Source organism: Mustelus asterias, chromosome 16 (assembly GCF_964213995.1).
Source record: "Mustelus asterias chromosome 16, sMusAst1.hap1.1, whole genome shotgun sequence".
NCBI lineage: Eukaryota > Metazoa > Chordata > Chondrichthyes > Carcharhiniformes > Triakidae > Mustelus > Mustelus asterias.
The window spans coordinates 69,017,937-69,041,640 of NC_135816.1; the positions used below are offsets into that span (position 1 = coordinate 69,017,937).

The 23,704-nt window shown below is 43.8% G+C and overlaps 1 protein-coding gene across 4 annotated transcripts in view; it reads right to left on the reverse strand.

Annotated features, from left to right (window-relative positions):
• LOC144505235 (B-cell receptor CD22-like) overlaps positions 1-7,896 on the reverse strand; it is a 50,535-nt gene extending 42,639 nt beyond the window's left edge. For all 4 annotated transcript variants that reach the window (XM_078231252.1, XM_078231254.1, XM_078231253.1 and 1 more), the window contains exons 1-2: positions 7,761-7,896; positions 4,661-4,781 (exon numbers count right to left, since the gene is read on the reverse strand). In XM_078231252.1, coding sequence (XP_078087378.1) covers positions 4,661-4,775 — 115 coding nt within the window. In that variant the 5' untranslated portion in view covers positions 4,776-4,781; positions 7,761-7,896. The remainder of the gene's footprint in view (positions 1-4,660; positions 4,782-7,760) is intronic.
• Between the last annotated feature and the right edge of the window lie 15,808 nt (positions 7,897-23,704).

Genomic DNA, 23,704 nt, shown 5'->3' on the forward strand with positions numbered 1-23,704 from the left:
GAGAATTTAGCATGGTTAATGCACCTAACCTGCACATCTTTGGAATGTGGGAGAAAACCGGAGCACCCAGAGGAAACCCACACAGACATAGGGAGAACGAGTAGACTCTTCACAGATAGTGATCCAAGCCAGGAATCAAACCCGGGTCCCTGATGCTGTGAGGCACACCTCAAATCTCTTCAGCTCCAAGGAAAACAACCCCAAATTCTCCAACCTAACTTCATAGTTAAAATCCCTCATTAATGGGACCTTTCTCCCCTGCATCCTCTTAAGAACCCTCAAATCTTTACTCAATTCTGATGACCAATACTGGTTGCAATATTCTAGTTGTGGCCCAACTAACCAGAAATAGTGCAACATAAATAAAGACATAAAAGTAGCGAAGTTATGACGCCCAAGATCCCATATACTTTTCTAAATTGTCCTTCAATTTAAAAGATCTACATTGGAATTTGTCTTGCTCTTTTCCAATACTTGTCTAAGCCTTATGATATGATGATCACTATTATCCAAATGTACCCTACAGACATTTGGGCCTCTTATTGGTCCACCTTGTTTCCCAGCATCAGACATAGCAATACCTCCTTCTTAGTTGGATGTTCTCCTGCATACATTTCTGAAATTTCTACTCCTCCTTTCCTTTACTTTAACATAATCCCAGTTGATATTAAGGGTAAAAGTGTAATTGAAGTCCCTTAATGTCATCATTCAATTGTCCTTACACATCTCCATGATTTCCCTGCAGATTTGCTCCAAGCATTGGAAGTATATAAAATACCATCAGTAGAGTGATCATACCTTTCTTGCTTCTCAATTCTAAGCAAATGAATTCTATCCTTGCCCCTTTAAGAACACAGTAAGAAGTTTAACAACACCAGGTTAAAGTCCAACAGGTTTATTTGGTAGCAAAAGCCATACAAGCTTTCGGAGCTCCAAGCCCCTTAGAACCATAGAACCATAGAAAATTACAGCTCAGAAACAGGCCTTTTGGCCCTTCTTGTCTGTGCCGAACCATTTTATGCCTATTCCCACTGACCTGCACTTGGACCATATCCCTCCACACCCCTCTCATCCATGAACCCGTCCAAGTTTTTCTTAAAAAACATTCTCCCTTCTTCAGGAGAGTGGGCCACTCACCTGAAGAAGGGGTTTGGAGCTCTGAAAGCTTGTGTGGCTTTTGCTACCAAATAAACCTGTTGGACTTTAACCTGGTGTTGTTAAACGTCTTACTGTGTTTACCCCAGTCCAACGCCGGCATCTCCACGTCATGACTACCTTTAAGAACATCCAGTCTTTCCAACACGATGATGTCTTCCCTGATCATTACTGCCACCCCACATCCCTTTTTCCTCCTTTAACTTTTCTGGATGTTTGTATCGTTGAATATTAAGTGTCCAGTCTGTCAATGTTAGGAATGCAGGTCCCTTTAAGCCTAAACCAAAGCTAGCTTCACAGTGAATTTACAACGGGTGATGCTCATTGAAGCTTGTATTTGAGAGCTGGGTTTTTCCCTAGTCAGAGAGGCTTCTGGACAGTGAGAGGATCCAGAAGGCAGAGTAAAAACCACTACAATAAACCTGCTATGAACCATCAGAAATCTCCTGTTAACCTATTCAAAAAACAGATATTCACCCATTTAATGTAGCACTGTTAAACCATGTTTTGGACATAGGTGCTACATTGAGTTCCTACACAACTTGAGTTTGTAGCTCACTAACAGTATTTACCACAATTTGTACCTTAATATACATATATTCTATGACTGCCTTTATTCTTGTAGTCCTTGCTAGTCTGCTTGTATCTGATTATGATACTATGCTATCTGACACTCTCACTTTTTGTATATAGCTCCATCTTTCAGGGGCCTGGTGGCACAGTGGTTAGGACAGCTGCCTCACAGCACCAGGACCTGGGTTCAATTCCCAGCTTGGGTCACTGTCTGTGTGGAGTCTGCACATTCTCCCTATGTTTGAGTGGGTTTCCTCTGTATGCTCCAGTTTCCTCCCACAGTCCAAAAGACATGCTGGTTAGGTGCATTGGACATGCAAAATTCTCCCTCAGTGTACCCGAACAGGTGCTGGAGTGTGGTGACTGGGGGATTTTCACAGTAACTTCATTGGTTTTTTAAAAAGTTTATTTATTCATGTCACAAGTAGGCTTACATTAACACTGCAATGAAGTTACTGTGAAAATCCCCTCAGTGTTAATGTGAGCCTACTTGTGACACTAATAAAATAAACTTTACTCCAATATGCCGGTGCCCATCTCCCTGTCAATTTATTTAAAAACTCTCCCCAACAATATATCATTCTGCTCTTATAGTTTCACTTTAAGACAACAAAATGTATTGCTGTTAAGTAAACACTGGGTGAACACAAGCATTTACTTGCTGAAGTTAAAGCTCTTTTTGAATATATAAACTTTACTCAGTGGGGGAAAACCCTAGCTCTTAAATACAAGCTTCACTGAGCATCACCTGCTCTCAATTTGCTGTGAAGCCAGTCCTGGTTTAGTCTTAAAGGGACCTGCATTCCTAACATTGACAGACAATATGGCTTTTACATCATTTGAGAAACATTTAACTTCTCGGGCAAATCTGCATATTCTAAATGGACACTTGCATTTTAATTTTTAAAAATGCCACACCAGAATTATACCAGGGCTTAAAGTGTTCCGTTCATGACATCAAGCTGCACAAACTTGGACAGGGGTTTCCTGACCCTATCGATTTGCAGCATGATCAACGAAACAGTACACAAAGGAGATGTGTGTTCCAAGCACAGCTTTTACTGTGTTATAGAAAGTCAAACATAGGGAAAAATAAATTACTCAAAGGTATTCTCTGTAAGATTGATTAATAACACTGCTGACAGATGAAGAATAGGAATGTTTCCTAAATATTCGATGGAGCCAAAGTTAAGTCTAAAGTCAAAAGTTTGTGATACATCTTACGCAGTGTTATGATTAAACTCCATGAACAACTTTCTCTTTATATAATGCCTTGTGTGTGGCCATTCCCTGTCTGCTACTGAGGTTATTCATTAATGAGGTTATTCATTCAAAGATTGTCCCTCCTTGTTCCCAAGAAACAGTGGAAAATAGTTTCCTTATCAAATCCCCCTATGATTTTAAATCCTTCAATCGGGTCACCTTCAATCTTCACCAATCAAGGGAATGCAAGCTAAGGTTGGGATTTTCTGGCCCCGCTGTGATGTTTAGTGGGACTGGATAATCCTATTGGTTGGCAGGGCAAGGAAATCCGTACCCAAGTTTAAGCATCTTGGTCTCTTGAACTGAATATTTTAAGCCTTGATATAATTCTGATTAATCTTCACAGCATCTCCTCCAAGGTAAATGTCTCCATCCTGAGGTATGGTGCCTAGAACTAAGAACAATACTCCAGCTGGGGTCTGACTAAAGAGGCTGTACAACTGAAGCACCAATTCTCACTTTTATGTTCAACTCCCTTGAGATACAAGTAAAGATTTCATGAGCCTTTTCGAACACTTTTGTCCCTGTGTACTGCCTTTTTAGATTTGTGTCCAAAACCCTTTGCTTCCCCCAAAGACCCTCGTCTCTCACTATTTTAGAAAATATTCAATTACACCTTTGTCAGATCCAAAGTGGATGGCTTTACACTTCCCCATACTGAATTCCATTCGCCATGATTGCACAGTAATTTAATCTGTAAATGTCCCATTGTAAATTCCTGCTCTAATCTAATAATCTCCAATCTAATAATCTAATCTAAATTCATGAATGTATCATGCAAACCAGCCTCCCATCCATTGACTCTGTCTATATTTCCCACTGCCTCGGAAAAGCAGCCAGCATAATTAAGGACCCTACGCACTCGGGACATACTTCTTCCACCTTCTTCTTTCGGAAAAAAGATACAAAAGTCTGAGGTCATGTACCAACCGACTCAAGAACAGCTTCTTCCCTGCTGCCATCAGACTTTTGAATGGACCTACCTCACACTAAATTGATCTTTGCCTACAGCCTAGCTATGACTGTAACATTACATTCTGCACACTCTCCTCTAATAACGGTATGCTTTGTCTATATAGCACGCAAGAAACAATACTTTCACTGTATACTAATACATGCGACAATAATAAATCAAATCAAATCAAACACAACAAACTGGCCAAAATAATGCTGGAGTGGGACATCTGACAAATTGCAATGTTAGTTCAACATTTGCAGCACCCTTCAGTTCAAAGCTTTTGGTTAGAAGTTTCTGGAAGTACAAACTGCTAACAGGACATTAGTGAATGCAATAGGACCAATGGCTGAGCTTCTTAATCACTGAGCTTTGACAGTTGAGGAAAGAAGTGCAACAATGGAGATCAGGTACGGCTAGGGAAATAAACTGCGGGAAAAAGAACGGGACAAAGAAAGAGAGAAAAATATATTGAAAGTAAAAGTTAAAAAAAATTAACAGCTTTTAAAAAATCTTTAAGCAATTGTTGCTACATGCAGGCACGAGGCTCAACAATATAAATAATTCTCTGTCTGGGCTGGACAGGCTGATTTGCATAGCAAATTATCATGTAGTTAAACCGAATATCAAAGAAGAGAGGGGGAAGGAACTGAGAAGAAAGGGATCAAAAACATTTGTGTTTAAACATAGTAATTAGTTGAATTGGATACTCACTCTGGATGAGACATACAGCTATAAGTACCCGGGTCCAGTGTGTTGTGCTCATTCTGAAGATCTCACCCTTGATGGGACATGTACACACATGGCAGCTAAGAACAGGCAGACTCATTGACACCTGCACAATAGACAATGGATCAGAGTGAACAAAGAGATTATTTGAATCAGGATGTTGCTTGAACTGCCTCATGTGTCAGAAATGGTGCAGTCTGTCACAGGCCCCTAGCTACTGGAACTCCGAGGCCATTTGCACCCATAATACAAAAACTAGAAAGAGATGCACAAGGGTAAATAGTCCAGTTTTGTTTATATTATTGGATCTGTTGTTGGATGAAGACATTGATAAAAAGTTAATTTCATTGCAGAATATTGGGTTGCTGCAATGAGACTTCACATATGAATGTTACGGCGGGGAAATAAGAGATCAATGGCCATAAAGGAATGTTCCCCTTAAGGAAACAAAGAGTGAACATATGGTCTTGGATAGTCCAATGCAGGACTTGAGATTAGAGCAGACCCAGGGATCCAGGATGCATACTTCCTACCTCCTCATTCTCCTCCCCTACTTCCTCATCCTGAGGTGGCCTCCAAGATTTCTGGTAGGAATGGATGAAGAGAAAACAAGAGTTTACATTTCCTTGTATCGATGGCCTCTGTCACCTCCCAGATGCTACTGTTGTGGGAAATTTACCACTTCGGAGTCAGACTTGGAAGTTCAACAAAACAGTTTTATTTCGGACAAAGCTTTGGGAGAAAGCACTGGTACTCCACAGTACTTGGCAGCTACCTTCTCAACTACACAATGGTAGTTGACCATCTTTATACCTTTTAGACAATAGGCAGTACGGACATTAACCATTAACACTTCATTACAAGTTGAGTAGGCAGATACTGATATCGACAGGTAATACATCGTTACAAGCAAATAGGTACGGACATGGACAGTTAACATATCATTGTACATAGAATAGATGCATTTATGCAGTTATGTCCTCTATCAATGACTGGTTTCGATATATACATTCAGTGGCTGATCTCGTTACAGTTATGCATTTATGTCCCCATCAGTGGCTGATCTGGTTATCAAACTCATTGTTCTGGGGAGATCTGATAGAAACTTACAAGATAATGAACGGCTTAGATAGGATGGACGTAGGGAAGTTGTTTCCATTAACAGGGGAGACTAGGACGCGGGGGCACAGCCTTAGAATAAAAGGGAGTCACTTTAGAACAGAGATGAGGAGAAATTTCTTCAGCCAGAGAGTGGTGGGTCTGTGGAATTCATTGCCACAGAGGGCTGTGGAGGCCGAGACGTTGAGCGTCTTCAAGACAGAAATTGATAAATTCTTGATTTCTCGAGGAATTAAGGGCTATGGGGAGAGAGCGGGTAAATGGAGTTGAAATCAACCATGATTGAATGGTGGAGTGGACTCGATGGGCCGAATGGCCTTACTTCCGCTCCTATGTCTTATGGTCTTATGGGTCTGCTCTTATCTCAAGTCTTAAAGTGCCTCAAGGTCTGACCAGTTTCCTGCAGCAATTCAGATACTGCAGGTTTTAACTTTTTGTGTAACTGTCTGTGCCCAAAGCCAGTGCCTTTTAATGTCCCTTCCCAGAGTCCATTTTGTGTGCCAGGTAACCATTTTGTGTCCATCACTTTAGTTTTACACTACAATGATAGTGTATGGGGAGATGTCGCCTGCACAGTGTCGCTGTTACCTTAATGGCCACTGGTATTACTGACCTTGTCCTGGTGTGAGACACCAAGTCATATTAAAGGAGCTGGTACAGTCCTGTCAATACCTCCTGGTTGAATCTGTGTTACCACTGGCATTGCTCCTGAGGGAGGTGGAAATATGAGGAGTTTCCTCAGAATGGCAGTGTTGAGTTGAGTGTTATGTGGTAACACCCACGCCCTCCTTCCATCTCTGTCTCTTTTCAGAGATTGCCTCCTCTGCACCTTCGGCTCCATGTCCAGTCATGTTGCAGATGCAGAAGCACTGCAACCACAGGCCACATAACTCATGTAGTTCCTCTGTCCTCCTGGAATGTATGCAGCACCTCACCCCAAAATGTGTAAAAAGAACAAGCCAAAGGACTTTCACAAATTTTAGTGCAGCAAAGCTAAACCAAAAGCACCCCAGCAGCAGGATGGATAAATAGCCCTTTAAATTATGTTGCTGAGAAAGATTAGCCCAACGTTCAGTGGACACACGCAGAGAAAGCTCATGAAAAGTGCATCAAATTAGCTAGAAAGATTGATGCCCCAATTTTCTTGGGCTACGGTCGCATGAATGAGAGGCCATTCACTCAGCATGGGGCTTTGCATGGGTTGCCAATCGGCCAGCAGCATGCCTGTGCCGTTCCATTGTATGGCTTCAGGGCTTCCAGAGTTCTGGCACTAGTGGCACCCAGGAGGTTAAAACAGTTGGTGAAGATCATAGGAGAATTCATACAGCAGCTGGCAGAATGGCAATGTATTTCATTCATCTGCCCTGACATTCTTCACCTTCGCTCAAGCCTTCCTCCTGAAAGACCCTTCCAACACCATCCCCCCGCGTCCCCTCCGGTTTTCAAACCATCTTGTTGAAAGTGTTATCTAGCTAAAAACCCAAACCTGTTGTACATTGTCTATCATAAAATCTTGCAGCATATTCAGCCATATAGACGTATGTTGGATCTTTGAAGGATAACCCAAATAGTCCCTCTATTCATTCATAGCACTGAAATCTTTCCCTCTTCAAGTCTATCTACAATTTTGAAAGTTATAATCGAATCTGCTTCCACCACCCTTTCAGATAGTGCATTCTGAAAACATTGCTATGTTTAATAAATGCCCCAATCTCTCTATTCTGGTTCTATTGCCAGTCATCTAAAATCTAGTTAACTTCCTTTTATTTTTAAACACTGTGTAATTCGGCAGCCTTTTTAAAGTGTTGGAAAAGAATATTTTCCAGCTCTGGATCATATCAATAGAGGTAAGAGTTTTGTCTTTTCCAGCTTTATTCGTGACTACATAGTAGTCTTAATTATTTACCCAGCATAAAAATACATTTTATATAAACTCATCTTAATGCAAAGAAGAAAATGCCCTTACCTGTTCAATTTTGTCACCTTTGTTAACACAATGTTCCCTTTAAGTAGACCAGTTCTTTACGTTGAAGCAAAGTTCTAGTCAGACGCGGCAAAGTCAAGAGGAAAAGGAAAGGCAGCAATGATAAAATGTGGCTGTCGTAACCCAAGGAGACTAACAACACTGACAAATGATGCTCACAAACCAACAGCAAAAAAAACAAGGAAGTAGAACTGAAGCCTCCCTTGAAAGGTTGCAAAGGCAGGCATTGAAAGATAATAATCCAAAAAGACCTTGCAACACATATCGTATGGTAACAATTTGCCTGCATTAAATTTCCTTTAACGGAGTAATAAAAGCCTTTTAAATAAATGTTGATACCAAGTACACATTTATTTCTGTGGGTGGCACGGTGGCACAATGGTTAGCACTGCTGCCTCACAGTGCCAGGGACCCGGGTTCAATTCCTGGCTTGGGTCACTGTCTGTGCGGAGTCTGCACATTCTCCCCGTGTCTGTGTGGGTTTCCTCCGGGTGCTCCGGTTTCCTCCCACAGTCTGAAAGATGTGCTGGTTAGGTGCTAAATTCTCCCTCAGTGTACCCGAACAGGTGCCGGAGTGTGACGATGAAGAAATTTTCACAGTAACTTCATTGCAGTGTTAATGTAAACCTCCTTGTGACACTAACAAATAAACAATGCAAACAGTTGTCCTGCAAATGTGGGGGTGAGCCTAAAATAAATGATCTGGTTATTTATTTAATTACGGCATGTGGGGTCTTGCCATGCACACATTGAGTGGACTACCACAGCTACATTTTAAAAGTACCTCATTGTCTGTAATGCACTTTAACACATCCCGAAGCTGTGAAAGGCACCATATGCAAGTCTTTCTTTCTTCAGTCATCTTCATGCAAAGAAGTTTTATGCAACCAACAACTTGTTAGATAAAAGCAAAATACTGCGGATGCTGGAACCTGAAACAAAAACAGAAAATGCTGCTAAATCTCAACAGATCTGACAGCATCTGTGGAGAGAGAATACAGCCAACATTTTGAGTCTGGATGACTCTTTTTCAGCACTTGGTGGGCCACTTTATGAATCAGCCATGTTGCAGTTGATCTAAAATCATTTACAGTAAAGACCGCAGGTTTCCTTCCCTAAAGATCATGACAAAACTAGTTGGATTTTTTTTCTAAGTTGCGGAGATGCCGGCGTTGGACTGGGGTGGGCATGGTAGGAAGTCTCACAACACCAGGTTACTCACCTGATGAAGGAGCAGTGCTCCGAAAGCTTGTGATTCCAAATAAACCTGTTGGACTTTAACCTGGTGTTGTGAGACTTCTTATTATGCTAGGTTGACAGCTTTATAGTCACCTTCACCAATGCCTGCATTTTGTTTCCAGACTTCTTTTAGGCTGGGATTTGAATTCTCCTTCTCTGGGTTGTCAGTCCAGATCACTGGATTACTAAAATAACAATGCGCATTTATATGGCACATTTAACATCATAAAACATCCCAAGGCAATTCACAAAGGCCTATTCCAATAACATTTGACATTGAACCACAAAAGGAGATGTTAGACCAGGTGACCGAAAGCTCACTCAAAAAGTTAGACTTTACAGAGATAGGAACAGAGATAGAACCCTGGCACCGCTCTGTCATTATCTGAGTGTTGAAGGCCAGAGCTTTCAAGTGGTGAACCTCTGTCAATGGTTTTCTGCTTAGTGGAAACTGAGAAGAAAATATCGTCCCAGATATTGCATTAAAATATGGATGAAGCTAACAGCTGTCACCATTATTATGGAGCAAAGAGGACAGCAGCTTCCAGGGTCCACAGGTACAGAAACAGGGTGGAATTTTCCAGCCACTCTTGCCCCAAAACTGGAAAATCCCACCAGAGGTCAATGGACCTTTGCATTGTCCACCACTCGCCCACTACGATTCCCGTAGCAGGCTGGGCAGGAAAATTTCCCCCCATAACCTCTGAAATCTGACTGTAAACATCACAACAAATTAAGTACTCGACTAATAGAGATCCACTGTTGTTGAAGATTAAACATTTGAGACTGCATAGATGTCAGAATGAGAGTGCTTCAGAGGAAATGAAGCCCTATCAGCTCAGGAAGCATGATCTCTCTTGTGAGGATGATGTAAACCTTTCGGGAACTAGAGTGGTCATCCCCATATCAGGAAGAGAGTTATTGCTTGAGAAATTGCAAAGTGTCCATCCGGCATGTCAAAGATAAAAATGCTAGTGAGAAGTTACATCTAGTGGCCTCACGTGGATGCTGATAGAAAAAGGGTTGTCAAACAATTTAACCAGTGCCAATTCCAGCAAAAGCCACCAGCTACATCACCTCCTCACCCCCCACCTGATGTTGTGCAAAGGAGCAGAAGGAAATGGAGACCAACATCATATTGGCCTTCATAGATAGGTATGGTATGCTATAGGGTATGGAATGGTATATGGTATGTTGGCCTTCATAGTGATCATAGCGAGAGGATTTGAGTATCGGGATAGGAATGTTTTGCTGCAATTGTATAGGGCATTGGCGAAGCCACACCTGGAATATTGTGTGTAGTTTTGGTGTTCTTATCTGAGGAAGGATGTCCTTTCTATAGAGGGAGTACAGCAAAGATTTGCCAGGCTGATCCCTGGGACAGCAGGTCTTCATATGAGGAGACACTAAGTTGGTTAGGATTATGTTCACTGGAGTTTAGAAGAGTGAGAGGAGATCTCATAGAAACTTTATAAAATTCTAACAGGGGTCATAGTTTGAAGATAAGGGGTAAATCTTTTAGAACTGAGGTGAGGAGAAATTTCTTCACCCAGAGGATGGTGAATGTATGGAATTCACTACCACAGAATGTAGTTGAGAGCAAAATGTTGTCTGATTTCAAGAAGAAATTAGATGCAACTCTATGGGCTAAAGGACTCAAGGGATATGGGGGGGGTGGGGAGGTGGGGGGTGGTGATGTGGGGAGGGTGGAATGGGAAGGGGTATCAAGATATTGAATTCAATGATCAGCCATGATCAAAATGAATAGCGGAGCAGACTCAAAGGGCCAAATAGCCTGTTTCTGCTTCTAGCTTCTAGTTTCTATCACCAAAACTTTCCAAAGAGAGAACATTACCCTGTGAGAAGAGTGAACAGGCAGAGGGTGACTTACCTCAGCTATCTTTGCAGACTGTGTTTCCCCCAGGAAACAAAGAACAAAAAACAATACAGCACAGGAACAGGCCCTTCGGCCCTCCAAGCCTGTGCCGCTCATGTGCCCACTAGACCATTCTTTTGTGTCCCTCTATTCCCATACACTAATGTCTCTGTCACTAACAACATCCAACACTAATGTCTTTGTGAGGGATGCTGTTAGGGGGAGATTAGTTCTAATTGCAAAGATGGATAGCTGATGCTTGGACGCCATAGCCGTCCTGTAAAGATGACCATACCTTGAACCTTTATGATTTGGAATCATTCCAGTCATCAACCCATGATCTTTGTAACATTTCACGAGCTGTGACACCTCATTGCATCAAAGGTGGTGATGGATACAATTGTCAACAGAACAAACAACTTCATTATATTCAATATGGTTGAGGTGAGTTAGGCTGAGAGAGCCAGATGGTTCAGTGGCATTGTGGAATTCCTCAATGTTCAGGGGATGATGCTCCATTCTCAGAGCTGCTGTCATTTGGATGAGAGGTTGAACTGTCTGCCCCCCTCAAATAGATGTAAAAGGTTTCATGGCAGGGGAGCTATGACTCGCATCCTGGACAAAATGTACCTTTCAATGAAACAACAGATTATCTGGCCATGATCTCATGACTGTTTGTGGGGTCTTGCTGTGTGCACCAATATCACAACAATTGCATTTCAAAAACATTTCATGAGTTTTTGGATATCTTGAGGTTGTGAAAGGAGCAATCTAAATATTTTTCTTTCTCTATCCCTATCTCCTAAATACTTTGGATGATTTCCAGATTTAGATCAGGTGGCCAGACGATTTAAGGCCCATTCGATTTTGTTCCAGTTTGATAAATCTGATCATGTTTTCCCCAATGCGTCATTTGTTGACCTCACCCACACATCCTGCCATATTGCTCTGCTCTGCCTCAAATATCTATAGTGAGCCTTTCATGACCTGAGAACGTCCCAAAATGCTGAAATACTTCTTGAAATGTAGCCACTGTTGGAAATGCAGCGGCCATTTTGTTGCACAGCAATCTCCTACAAACAGCAATAGAGTTTGCATTCAAATGTTTAAAGTTTATTTATTAGTCACCAGTAGGCTTACATTAACACTGCAATGAAGTTGCCACACTCCGGCGCCTGTTCGGGAACACTGAGGGCGAATTTAGCATGGCCGATGCACCGAGCCAGCATGTCTTTCAGACTGTGGCAGGAAACCGGAGCACCCGGAGGAAACCCACGCAGACACAGGGAGAACATGCAGACTCCACACAGACAGTGATACATGCCGGGAATCGGACTCGGATCCCTGGCGCTGTGGGGCAGCAGTGCTAACCACTGTGCCACCATGCAAATGTATCAAATTCTCTCAGCAACTTAAATATCTCACTCAGATTGTCTCTTGATCTTCTAAACTGACACTCTACGTTCAGTCAGAATGTAGGGGCTCATTTTTCGAAGTGGACTGTTTTTTTTTAACGTGTTAACTTTTCCATTACTACAGCAGGATGGCGTGTGAGGGGTGGAGGGTGTTCCCACAATTCTCATCAGCATTTATTTTCTGTCCTTGTGCCTTTTGGCTTGGCGAGAAAGGTGAATGGTAACTGTGAAAACAACATGGGTAGCTGGGCAGTTAGACCCTCAGCCTCGTCTGAATTTTCCACTCGGGTTAGGGAAAGCGACACCTGCCCACTCCCCACCATCCTCAAACACGGCCCATGAACAATTTAGGACTTTTAAAATACGCAGCAAACAGATCAGCATTTAGAATGGAAAATGTAAAGTAACTTCCTCAATTTCTGTGGTCTTGCGTCTGTGGTTGTTACTTAACCTCATCCTTCTGAAGAATATTCACTGCACACTAAATGTAACTTGTCTTAAAATATCTCAGTCAGCATGGTAACAGAGATTACATCACTAACTGAGTTCCATGTAAGAGATGAGACACAGGACCGTGGTGGGGAAGTTGTTGGACAAGATTCTGAGAGATAGGATGTATGCGCATTTAGAAAGGAATAAACTCATTAATGATAGTTAGCATGGTTTTGTGAGAGGGAGGTCATGCCTCACTAACCTGGTGGCGTTTTTTGAAGAAGTGACCAGAATGGTTGACGAGGGAAGGGCCGTGGATGTCGTCTATATGGACTTTAGTAAAGCGTTTGACAAAGTCCCTCATGGTAGGCTGGTGAAAAAGGTTGGATCTCATGGGATAAAGGGGGAGGTGGCTAGATGGGTGGAGAACTGGCTTGGTCACAGAAGACAGAGGGTGGTAGTGGAAGGGTCTTTTTCTGGCTGGAGGCCTGTGACTAGTGGTGTTCCGCAGGGCTCTGTATTGCGACCTCTGCTGTTTGTGATTTATATAAACGATCTGGAAGAAGGTGTAACTGGGGTGATCAGTAAGTTTGCGGACGACACAAAATTGGCAGGACTTGCAGATAGTGAGGAGCATTGTCAGAAGCTACAGAAGGATATAGATAGGCTGGAAATTTGGGCAAAGAAATGGCAGATGGAGTTCAATCCTGATAAATGCGAAGTGATGCATTTTGGTGGGAATAATGTAGGGAGGAGCTATACGATAAATGGCAGAACCATAAAGGGTGTAGATACGCAGAGGGACCTGGGTGTGCAAGTCCACAGATCCTTGAAGGTGACGTCACAGGTGTAAAAGGTGGTGAAGAAGGCATATGGCATGCTTGCCTTTATAGGACGGGGCACAGAGTATAAAAGTTGGGGTCTGATGTTGCAGATGTATAGAACGTTGGTTCGGCCGCATTTGGAATATTGCGTCCAGTTCTGGTCGCCACACTACCAGAAGGACGTGGAGGCTTTGGAGAGAGTACAGAGGAGGTTTACCAGGATGTTGCCTGGTATGGAGGGGCTTAGTTATGAGGAGAGATTGGGTAAACTGGGGTTGTTCTCCCTGGAAAGACGGAGGATGAGGGGAGACTTAATTGAGGTGTATAAAATTATGAAAGGCATAGATAGGGTGAACGGTGGGAAGCTTTTCCCCAGGTCGGTGGTGACGTTCACGAGGGGTCATAGGTTCAAGGTGAAGGGGGGGAGGTTTAACACAGATATCAGAAGGACGTATTTTACACAGAGGGTGGTGGGGGCCTGGAATGCGCTGCCAGGCAAGGTGGTGGAGTCGGGGACACTGGGAACGTTTAAGACTTATCTAAACAGCCATATGAACGGAGTGGGAATGGAGGGATACAAAAGAATGGTCTAGTTTGGACCAGGGAGTGGCACGGGCTTGGAGGGCCGAAGGGCCTGTTCCTGTGCTGTATTGTTCTTTGTTCTTTGTTGTTCTTTGGGGTGATGGGGGGCCATGCGAAACATGGCCCCCCATTGATAACAAACAAAAAAATGTTTCTCGGACATATTGTTGGCCCATTTCTGTTCTGTGCATTCAAGATATGGCAGGTGAATTTATTGCAAATGATTACGTTGACATTTTGGCCTTCACAGTAACTTTGTTGAGAGATAATTACATGATGTCCATCAAAAATTTCCCCTTTTCCTGGCTATATCTCCCACCACCACTTGTCCAATCTAAAGGCCTGTGGTGGTGTTGTGGCCTGTTAGACCCTCTTCCTTGTCGAAAGGTTCCTTGGTCTCGAATTATAGAATCCCGACAGAGCAGAAGGAGGCTATTTGGCCTATCGACTCTGTACTGACCACAATCCCACCCAGCCCTATTCCCATAACTCCACTAATTATCCTGCTAATCTCCCGACACGAGGATCAATTCAGCATGGCCAATCAAACTAACCTGCATCTTTGGATTGTGGGAGGAAATTGGAGCACCCAGAGGAAACCCACGCAGACATGGGGAGAACATGCAAACTCCACTCAGACAGTCACCTGAGGCCAGAATCGAACCCGGGTCCCTGGCGCTGTGAGGCAGCAGCGCTAATCATTGTGCCACCATGCTGCCCCTAACTGAAGAATTACTCTACTCTGAATAAAAAAATCACAACAACTTGGATGAAGTTTCACCATTTCCTTTATTAAACCACCAAGCAATAGTACACACTCACAACAATACTGGTTGTTGTGGAAGGATAGGAAAGGTAGGATTCGAGAGCCGTGGATAACCAGGGAAATTGAGGATCTGATCAAAAAGAAAAGAGAGGCGTACGTTAGGTCCAGGCAACTGAAAACAGATGGAGCTCTGGAGGAATACAGAGAGAGTAGGAAGGAACTCAAACGGGGAGTTAGAAGGGCAAAAAGAGGTCACGAAATGTTCTTGGCAGATAGGATTAAGGAGAATCCGAAGGCATTTTATTCATATGTTAGGAACAAAAGAGTTGTCAGGGAGAAAATCGGACCTCTCAGGGACAAAGGAGGGGAATTATGTTTAGAACCCAAGGGAATAGGGGAGATCCGAAATGAATACTTTGCATCGGTATTCACAAAGGAGGGACTTGTTGACTGGGAGTGTCTCGGAGGGAGGTGTTGACCCGTTAGAGAGAATCTCCATTACAAGGGAGGAAGTGTTAGGTTTTTTCAGTAACATTAAAACTGACAAATCCCCAGGGCCTGATGGCATCTATCCTAGACTGCTCTGCAAGACAAGAGATGTAATTGCTGGGCCTCTGACGGAAATCTTTGTCTCTTCATTGGACACAGGTGAGGTCCCTGAGGATTGGAGGATAGGGAATGTGGTACCATTATTTAAGAAGGGTAGCAGGGATAACCTGGGTAATTATAGGTCAGTGAGCTTGACGTCCGTGGTAGGGAAGTTGTTGGAGAGGATTCTTAGAGACAGGATGTATGCGCATTTAGAACAGAACAAGCTCATTAGTGACAGACAGCATGGTTTTGTAAGAGGGAGGTCGTGCCTTACAAATTTGGTGGAGTTTTTTGAGGAAGTGACAAAAACAGTTGACAAAGGAAGGGCCGTGGATGTCGTCTATATGGATTTCAGTAAGGCATTTGACAAAGTCCCTCATGGCAGGTTGGTTAAGAAGGTTAAGGCTCATGGGATACAAGGAGGGGTGGCTAGATGGGTAGAAAACTGGCTTGGCCACAGGAGACAGAGGGTAACAGTCGAAGGGTCTTTTTCCGGCTGGAGCTCTGTGACCAGTGGTGTTCCGCAGGGCTCTGTACTGGGACCTCTGCTATTTGTGATATATATAAATGATTTGGAAGAAGGTGTAACTGGTGTTATCAGCAAGTTTGCGGATGACACGAAGATGGCTGGACTTGCGGATAGCGATGAACATTGTTGGACAATACAGCAGGATATAGATAGGCTGGAAAATTGGGCGGAGAAATGGCAGATAGAATTTAATCCAGATAAATGCGAAGTGATGCATTTTGGAAGAACTAATGTAGGGGGCAGTTATGCAATAAATGACAGAGCCATCAAGAGTATAGAAACACTGAGGGACCTAGGTGTGCAAGTCCACAAATCCTTGAAGGTGGCAGCACAGGTGGAGAAGGTGGTGAAGAAGGCATATGGTATGCTTGCCTTTATAGGACGGGGTATAGAGTATAAAAGCTGGAGTCTGATGTTGCAGCTGCATAGAATGCTGGTTAGGCCACATTTGGAGTACTGCGTCCAGATCTGGTCACCGTACTACCAGAAGGATGTGGAGGCTTTAGAGAGAATGCAGAGAAGGTTTACCAGGATGTTGCCTGGTATGGAGCTTTGAGGAGAGATTGGGTAAATTGGACTTGTTCTCCCTGGAAAGACGGAGAATGAGGGGAGACCTAATAGAGGTGTACAAAATTATGAAGGGTATAGATAGGGTGAACAGTGGGAAGCTTTTTCCCAGGTCGGAGGTGACGATCACGAGGGGTCACGGGCTCAATGTGAGAGGGGAGAGGTATAACTCAGATATCAGAGGGACGTTTTTTACACAGAGAGTGGTGGGGGCCTGGAATGCGCTGCCAAGTAGGGTGGTGGAGGCAGACACGCTGGCATCGTTTAAGACTTACCTGGATAGTCACATGAGCAGTCTGGGAATGGAGGGATACAAACGAATGGTCTAGTTGGACCAATGAGCAGCACAGGCTTGGAGGGCCGAAGGGCCTGTTTCCTGTACTGTTCTTTGTTCTTTGTTGCTTGGTTCCCATGTGTACTGAGGTCTGTCTCAGTGGTCAACCTGGTGATGAAATCCTCGGCACGCACCCTCTGGGCAACTTGCACAATTGTTCTGACCATTGTAGCCTCTATGGTTTTGTAGGGTCTTTCTTCAAACTGTGGCTGGTGAAATATTCTATACAGACACTTCAATCAGTTTATTACTCAAAAACGCATTCACCCAGGTGCTCTTACTTTATGAGACAAACAAAGCACTGTGGTTCAAACTTAGTTTTATTAAATCATTTGCATGCTAAAGAAAAAAACACTTGCACAATAAATTAAGTTAACTTTTCCCCAAACTAGGCCGACTGCCTGAAAAACACATATACCACCCCGTTCTGGTGAACTTGACTGGGCTGTTGCATTCAATTCACTGAACTCCCATCGATGGGTGAATTCAGGGTCTTCTTGGTTAAAAACGTAAATCTCATTCATCCTCTTCTGTTGTCAGGGGTAGCAGCTGGGGGCTGTCTGCAGATTTTCCATTTTATCCCCCCTCTCCAAGCCCTTCTGGAATGTTCTCTGGCTTTCAGCCAATGGGGTCAGAGGGCGGGTTCGCAGCACGCAATTAGGTTAGGCCAGGTCGTTCTAGGTTTCCTGGGTGCACATAAACCCTTTCGAGATAAGGTTAGTGTCAGGGAGTCCGGCTGAAACTGGGGAATACACAAACATAATGGCCGGGATTCTCCCAAAACAAAACTAAGTGCCCAACGGGCAGGAAAATGGGAGAATTTCCCAACCGTTTTTCGGACATACTTACCTGAATGAATCGCTGACACTGTGCAATGCAGAGCGCCTCAGACTGATTCATGCTAAAAAGTGGGGGCAGGGCTTCATCCTGCCTGACAGTGCGGTAGCATAGTGCTGAGCGGGTCACTGCGCATGCACCGATCTGTCAGTGCGGAGATCAGCACATGCGCACTGGCCCCACCAGTGGGTTGAGGACGTTCCCCGTTAGTGGGGAGCAGTTGTAAATCCCGCCGGAGGGAACCACTCCCAGCAGCGGGGGGGAGTTGCTCGTGGGCCCGGACAATACCATCCAGGGCCTGCTAATCATATGAAAATGATAATTGCGCTAAAAAAAAAGCACCTCAGAAACTCGTGACCAGCCGGAGCAGCGCAGTGGGCTGGGAGAATCCCAGTTAATATATTTTTCTATTCTGGCTGAGTACCTCTTGGTGTGTTTCGGGTCCTAACAACTCTCCCTTGTTAATGTCAAGCACCTCTATTCAATATGCAAGACTGCTCTGGGCTGGTCCCTGTTGGCTTTTGACCTGTGGTAACCCTTGACTGCATTACATCAGGCCCTTTTGCTTGCAGAAGCTATTTAGCTGTGAATTAATTTAAAGTGTCCAATTTTATGTTGGGCCTCGTTGCCTAGGCAGTTGGTTATTCAGCCATAAAACCGTTTTTGCTAACGGTAAAGCCTGTTTTTTTTCATCCATTTAATTTGTTTCCAATTACCTTAGTGCTCATTTTCATGCCTTCACCAATGCTCAGTAAAGCCCCAAGCTAGGGTAGCATGGTGGCACAGTAGTTAGCGCTGCTGCCTCACAGCGCCAGGGACTCTGGTTCAATTCTGGCCTTGGGTCACTGTCTGTGTGGAGTTTTCACATTCTCCCCGTGTCTGCGTGGGTTTCCTCTGATTTCCTCCCACAGTCCAAAGATCTGCAGGTTAGGTTGATTTGCCATGGTTAAAAAAAACTTGCCCCTTCATGTCCCAAGGTGTGTAGGTTAGATGGATTAGCGTGGTAAACGTATGGGGTTACATAAGAACATAAGAACCAGGAGCAGGAGCATCTGGCCCCTTGAGCCTGCTCCGCCATTCAATAAGATCATGGCTGATCTTTTCGTGGACTCAGCTCCACTTACCCGCCCTCTCACCATCATCCTTTATTCCTTTACTGTTCAAAAATGTATCTATCCTTGCCTTAAAAACACTCAATGAGGTAGCCTCAACTGCTTCACTGGGGCAGGGAATTCCACAGATTCACAACCCTTTGGGTGAAGAAGTTCCTCCTCAATTCAGTCCTAAATTTGCTCCCCCTTATTTTGAGGCCATCCTCTCTAGTTCTAGTTTCACCTGCCAGTGGAAACCACTTCCCTGCTTCTATCTTATCTATTCCCTTCATAATCTTATATGTTTCTGTAAGATCTTCTGAATTCCAATGAGTATAGCCCCAGTCTACTCAGTCTCTCCACATAAGCCAACCCTCTCAACTCCAGAATCAACCTAGTGAATTTCCTCTGCATCCTCTCCAGTGCCAGGATATCCTTTCTCAAGTAAGGAGACCAAAACTGTACACAGTACTCCAGGTGTGGCCTCACCAGCACCTTATACAGCTGCAACATAACCTCGCTGTTTTTAAACTCCATCCCTCGAGCAATGAAAGACAAAATTCCATTTGTCGCCTTAATTACCTGCTGCACCTGCAAACCAACTCCTTGTAATTCTTGCACAAGGACACCCAGGTCCCTCTGCACAGCAACATGCTGCAATTTTTTACCATTTAAATAATAGTCCATTTTGCTGTTATTCTGACCAAAATGGATGACCTCACATTTACCAACATTGTACTCCATCTGCCAGACCCTCGCCCATTCACTTAGACTATCCATATCCTTTTGCAGACTTTCAGCGGCCTCTGCACACTTTGCTCTGCCACTCATCTTAGTGTCATCTGAGAATTTTGACACTACACTTGGTCCCCAACTCCAAATCATCTACGTAAATCGTAAACAATTGCGGTCCCAACACTGATCCTTGAGGCACACCACTAGTCACTGATCGCCAACCAGAAAAGCACCCATTTACCCCGACTCTTTGCTTTCTGTTAGTTAACCAATCCTCTATCCATGCTAATACATTACCCATAACACTGTGCACCTTTATCTTATGTAGCAGTCTTTGGTGCGGCATGTCGTCAAATGCCTTCTGGAAATCCAGATACACCATTTCCAAAGGTTCCCCATTGTCCACTGCACATGTAATGTCCTCAAAGAATTCCACCAAATTAGTCAAACATGACTTTCCCTTCATGAACTCATGCTACGTCTTATCTATGGGACAATTTATATCCAGATGTCTTGCTATTTCTTCCTTGATGATAGATTCAAGCATTTTCCCTACTATAGAAGTTAAGCTAACCAGCCATAGTTATCTGCCTTTTGGCTACCTCCTTTTTTAAACAGTGGCGTCACATTTGCGTGTTTCCAATCTGCGGGCACCACACCAGAGTCCAGCAAACTTTGGAAAATTACCATTAGTGCATTTGCTATTTCCCCCGCCATCTCTTTTAGAACCCTGGGATGCATTCCATCAGGACCAGGAGACTTGTCCACCTTTAGCTCCATTAACTTGCCCAACACTACCTCTTTCATGATAATGATATTTTCTAGGTCCTCACCTGCCATACCCTTCCTGTCATCAATTTTTGGCATGTTATTTTGTGTTGGTTTTCCACTGTGAAGACCAACACAAAGTACCTGTTCAATGCCTCAGCCATTTTCTCATTTCCAGTTATTACATCCCCCTTCTCATCCTCTAAAGGACCAATGTTTACTTTAGTCGCTCTGTTTCGTTTTATATATTTGTAGAAACTTTTGCTATCTCTTTTTATATTCTGAGCTAGTTTACTCTCATAATTCATCTTACTTTTCTTTATAGCTTTTTTCATGGCTTTCTGTTGACCTTTAAAGATTTACCAATCCTCTAGGTTCCCACTAATCTTTGCCACTTTGTATGCATTTTCTTTCAATTTGATACCCTCCTTTATTTCCTTCGATATCCATGGCTAATTATCTCTTTTTCTACAGTCCTTCCTTATCACTGGTATATAAGTTCGCTGATCACTGTGAAAGATCGCTTTGAAAGTCCTCCATTGTTCCTCAATTGTCCCACCATAAAGTTTTTGCTCCCAGTCTACCTTAGCCAACGCCTCCCTCATCTCTTTGTAGTCTCATTTGTTTAAGTACAAGACACTGGTATTGGATTTTACCCTCTCACGCTCCATTTGTATTTTAAATTCAGCCATACTGTGATCGCTTCTTCCGAGGGGATCCCTAACTGCAAGATCATTAACTATTCCTATCTCATTACACCAGGACCAGATCTAGGATAACTTGCTCCCTCGTAGGTTCTATTACATACTGTTCAAGGAAGCTATCGCGGATACATTCTATGAACTCCTCCTCAAGGCTGCCTTGACCAACCTGGTTTGACCAATTGATATGTAGATTAAAATCCCCCATGATAATTGCTGTACCATTTTTACATGCATCAGTTATTTCTTTGTTTATTTCTCACCTCACCATGATGTCATTATTTGGTGGCCTATAGACTTATCGGTGACTTTTTCTCCTCACTGTTTCTAATTTCCACCCAAATGTATTCAACCTTTTTTTCCATCGAACCTATATTATCTCTCACTACTGCCCTGATGTCATCCTTAAATACCAGAGCTACACCACCTCTCTTACCTTTCTGTCGGTCCCTCTGAACAGTCTGATATCCCTGAACATTTAACTCCTAGTTGTGACCATCCTGTAACCATGTCTCTGTAATGGCCACCAAATCATACTTGTTTGCAATGATTTGTGCTGTCAACTCATTTACCTTGTTTCGAATGCTACAAGCATTCATATAAAGTGCCCTTATGCTAGTTTTTGTACCTTCTTTTTGAATTCTAACACTTCCATTAATAACATCTCCTGAGTTCTCCTTCCTTTTAACTTTTTTCCTGATTTTTGATGTAGTTGGAACATTCTCCCCACATTTTGTCCTTGCTCCCTCCTTCTTGGACTCCTTACATAGGCTCCCAACCCCTGGTATATTAGTTTAAACCCTCCCCAACCGCTCTAACAAACACTCCCCCTAGGACATTGGTCCCAGTTCTGCCCAGGTATAACCCGTCCAATTTGTACAGGTCCCACTTCCCCCAGAGCCGGTCCCAATGCCCAGGAATCTGAAACTCTCCCCCTGACACCATCTCTTCAGCCACGTATTTATCCAATATATCCTGTCATTTCTACTCTGACTAGCACGTGGCACCGGTAGTAATCCTGAGATCACTACCTTTGAGGTCCAATTTCTGAACTTCCTTCCTAGCTCCCTGTATTCTGCTTTTAGGACCTCATCCCTTTTTTTACCTATATCGCTTGTACCAACATGTACTACGACCACTAGCTGTTTGCCCTCCCCCTTCAGAATGCCCTGCGGCCGCTCCGAGACATCATTGACCCTAGCGCCAGGGAGGCAACATGCCATCCTGGAGTCTCGTTTGAGTCCACAGAAACATCTGTCTATTCCCCTTACAATTGAATCCCCTATAACTATTGCACTGGCACACTTTTTACCCCTCCTCTCCGCAGCAGAACCAACCATGGTGCAACGAGTTTGGCTGCTGCTGCTTTCCCCAGAGAGTCATTCCCCTCAAAAGTATCCAAAGCGGTATATCTGTTTTGCAGGGGAATGACCACAGGAGATTCCTGCACTACCTGCCTATCTCTCTTGCTCTGTCTGGTTGTCACCCATTCCCTTCCTGCCTGCAGAGTCTGAGCCTGTGGTGTGACCACCTCTCTATATGTGCTGTCCACGATACTCTCTGACTCGTGGATGCTCCACAGTGTCTCCTGCCGCCGCTCCAACTCTGAAACTCGAGCTTCCAGGAACTGTAGCTGGAGACAGTTCCTGCACACATGCTGACCCAGGAACTGTCCCCAGCCTGTCACATGGAGCAAGAGGGGCAAATCACGGCTTGGAGCTCTCCTGTCATGTCTTACCCCTTTAAATTAAACTTTTGAAAGATGTTTTGTTTCAGATTTTATCCACTTCTCTCGGGCCCTTCTTTCCTGCACTTTGTTACTACAGAATATAACCTTTTCAAACTATAAACCACAGAAATTACACAGAAACATTATTGTAGTGTACAACAACAATAATGCCAAGGGCAAAAAGAATAAAAAATAACACTTACCAATCAGCACTCTCCCTTGTAGCCTCTGCTGCCTGTTTCACCCAACTCCCTGTGTTCACCCAGTTCCAAAAGCACTCCTCTCAGTCAAACAGCACTCATCGTGCAGGCAGGGTTACAGGGATAGGGTGGGGGAGAGGGCCTGGGTCAGACACTCTGTCAGAGAGTTAGTGCAGACTCGATGGGCCAAATCCCTTCTTCTGCACTGTAGGGATTCTATAATGCGGAGATGCTGGCTTTGGACTGGGGTAGGCACAGTAAGAAGTCTCACAACACCAGGTTAAAGTCCAACAAGTTTATTTGGTAGCACAAACTTGTGCGACCAAATAAACCTGTTGGACTTTAACCTGGTGTTGTGAGACTTCTTACTGGGATTCTATGAACCAAAGGTCACATTTGAAGTGAGCTTGACTCTGCTTTATTGTCTCCAATACTGTTCTCAAACTCAAAGCTGGGGGAAAGCGACACAAGCGAGCCATCAAGAGTATAGAAACACAGAGGGACCTAGGTGTGCAAGTCCACAAATCCATGAAGGTGGCAACACAGGTGAAGAAGGTGGTGAAGAAGGCATATGGTATGCTTGCCTTTATGGGATGGGGTATAGAGTGTAAAAGCTGGAGTCTGATGATGCAGCTGTATAGAACGCTAGTTAGGCCACATTTGGAGTACTGCGTCCAGTTCTGGTCGCCGCACTACCAGAAGGACGTGGA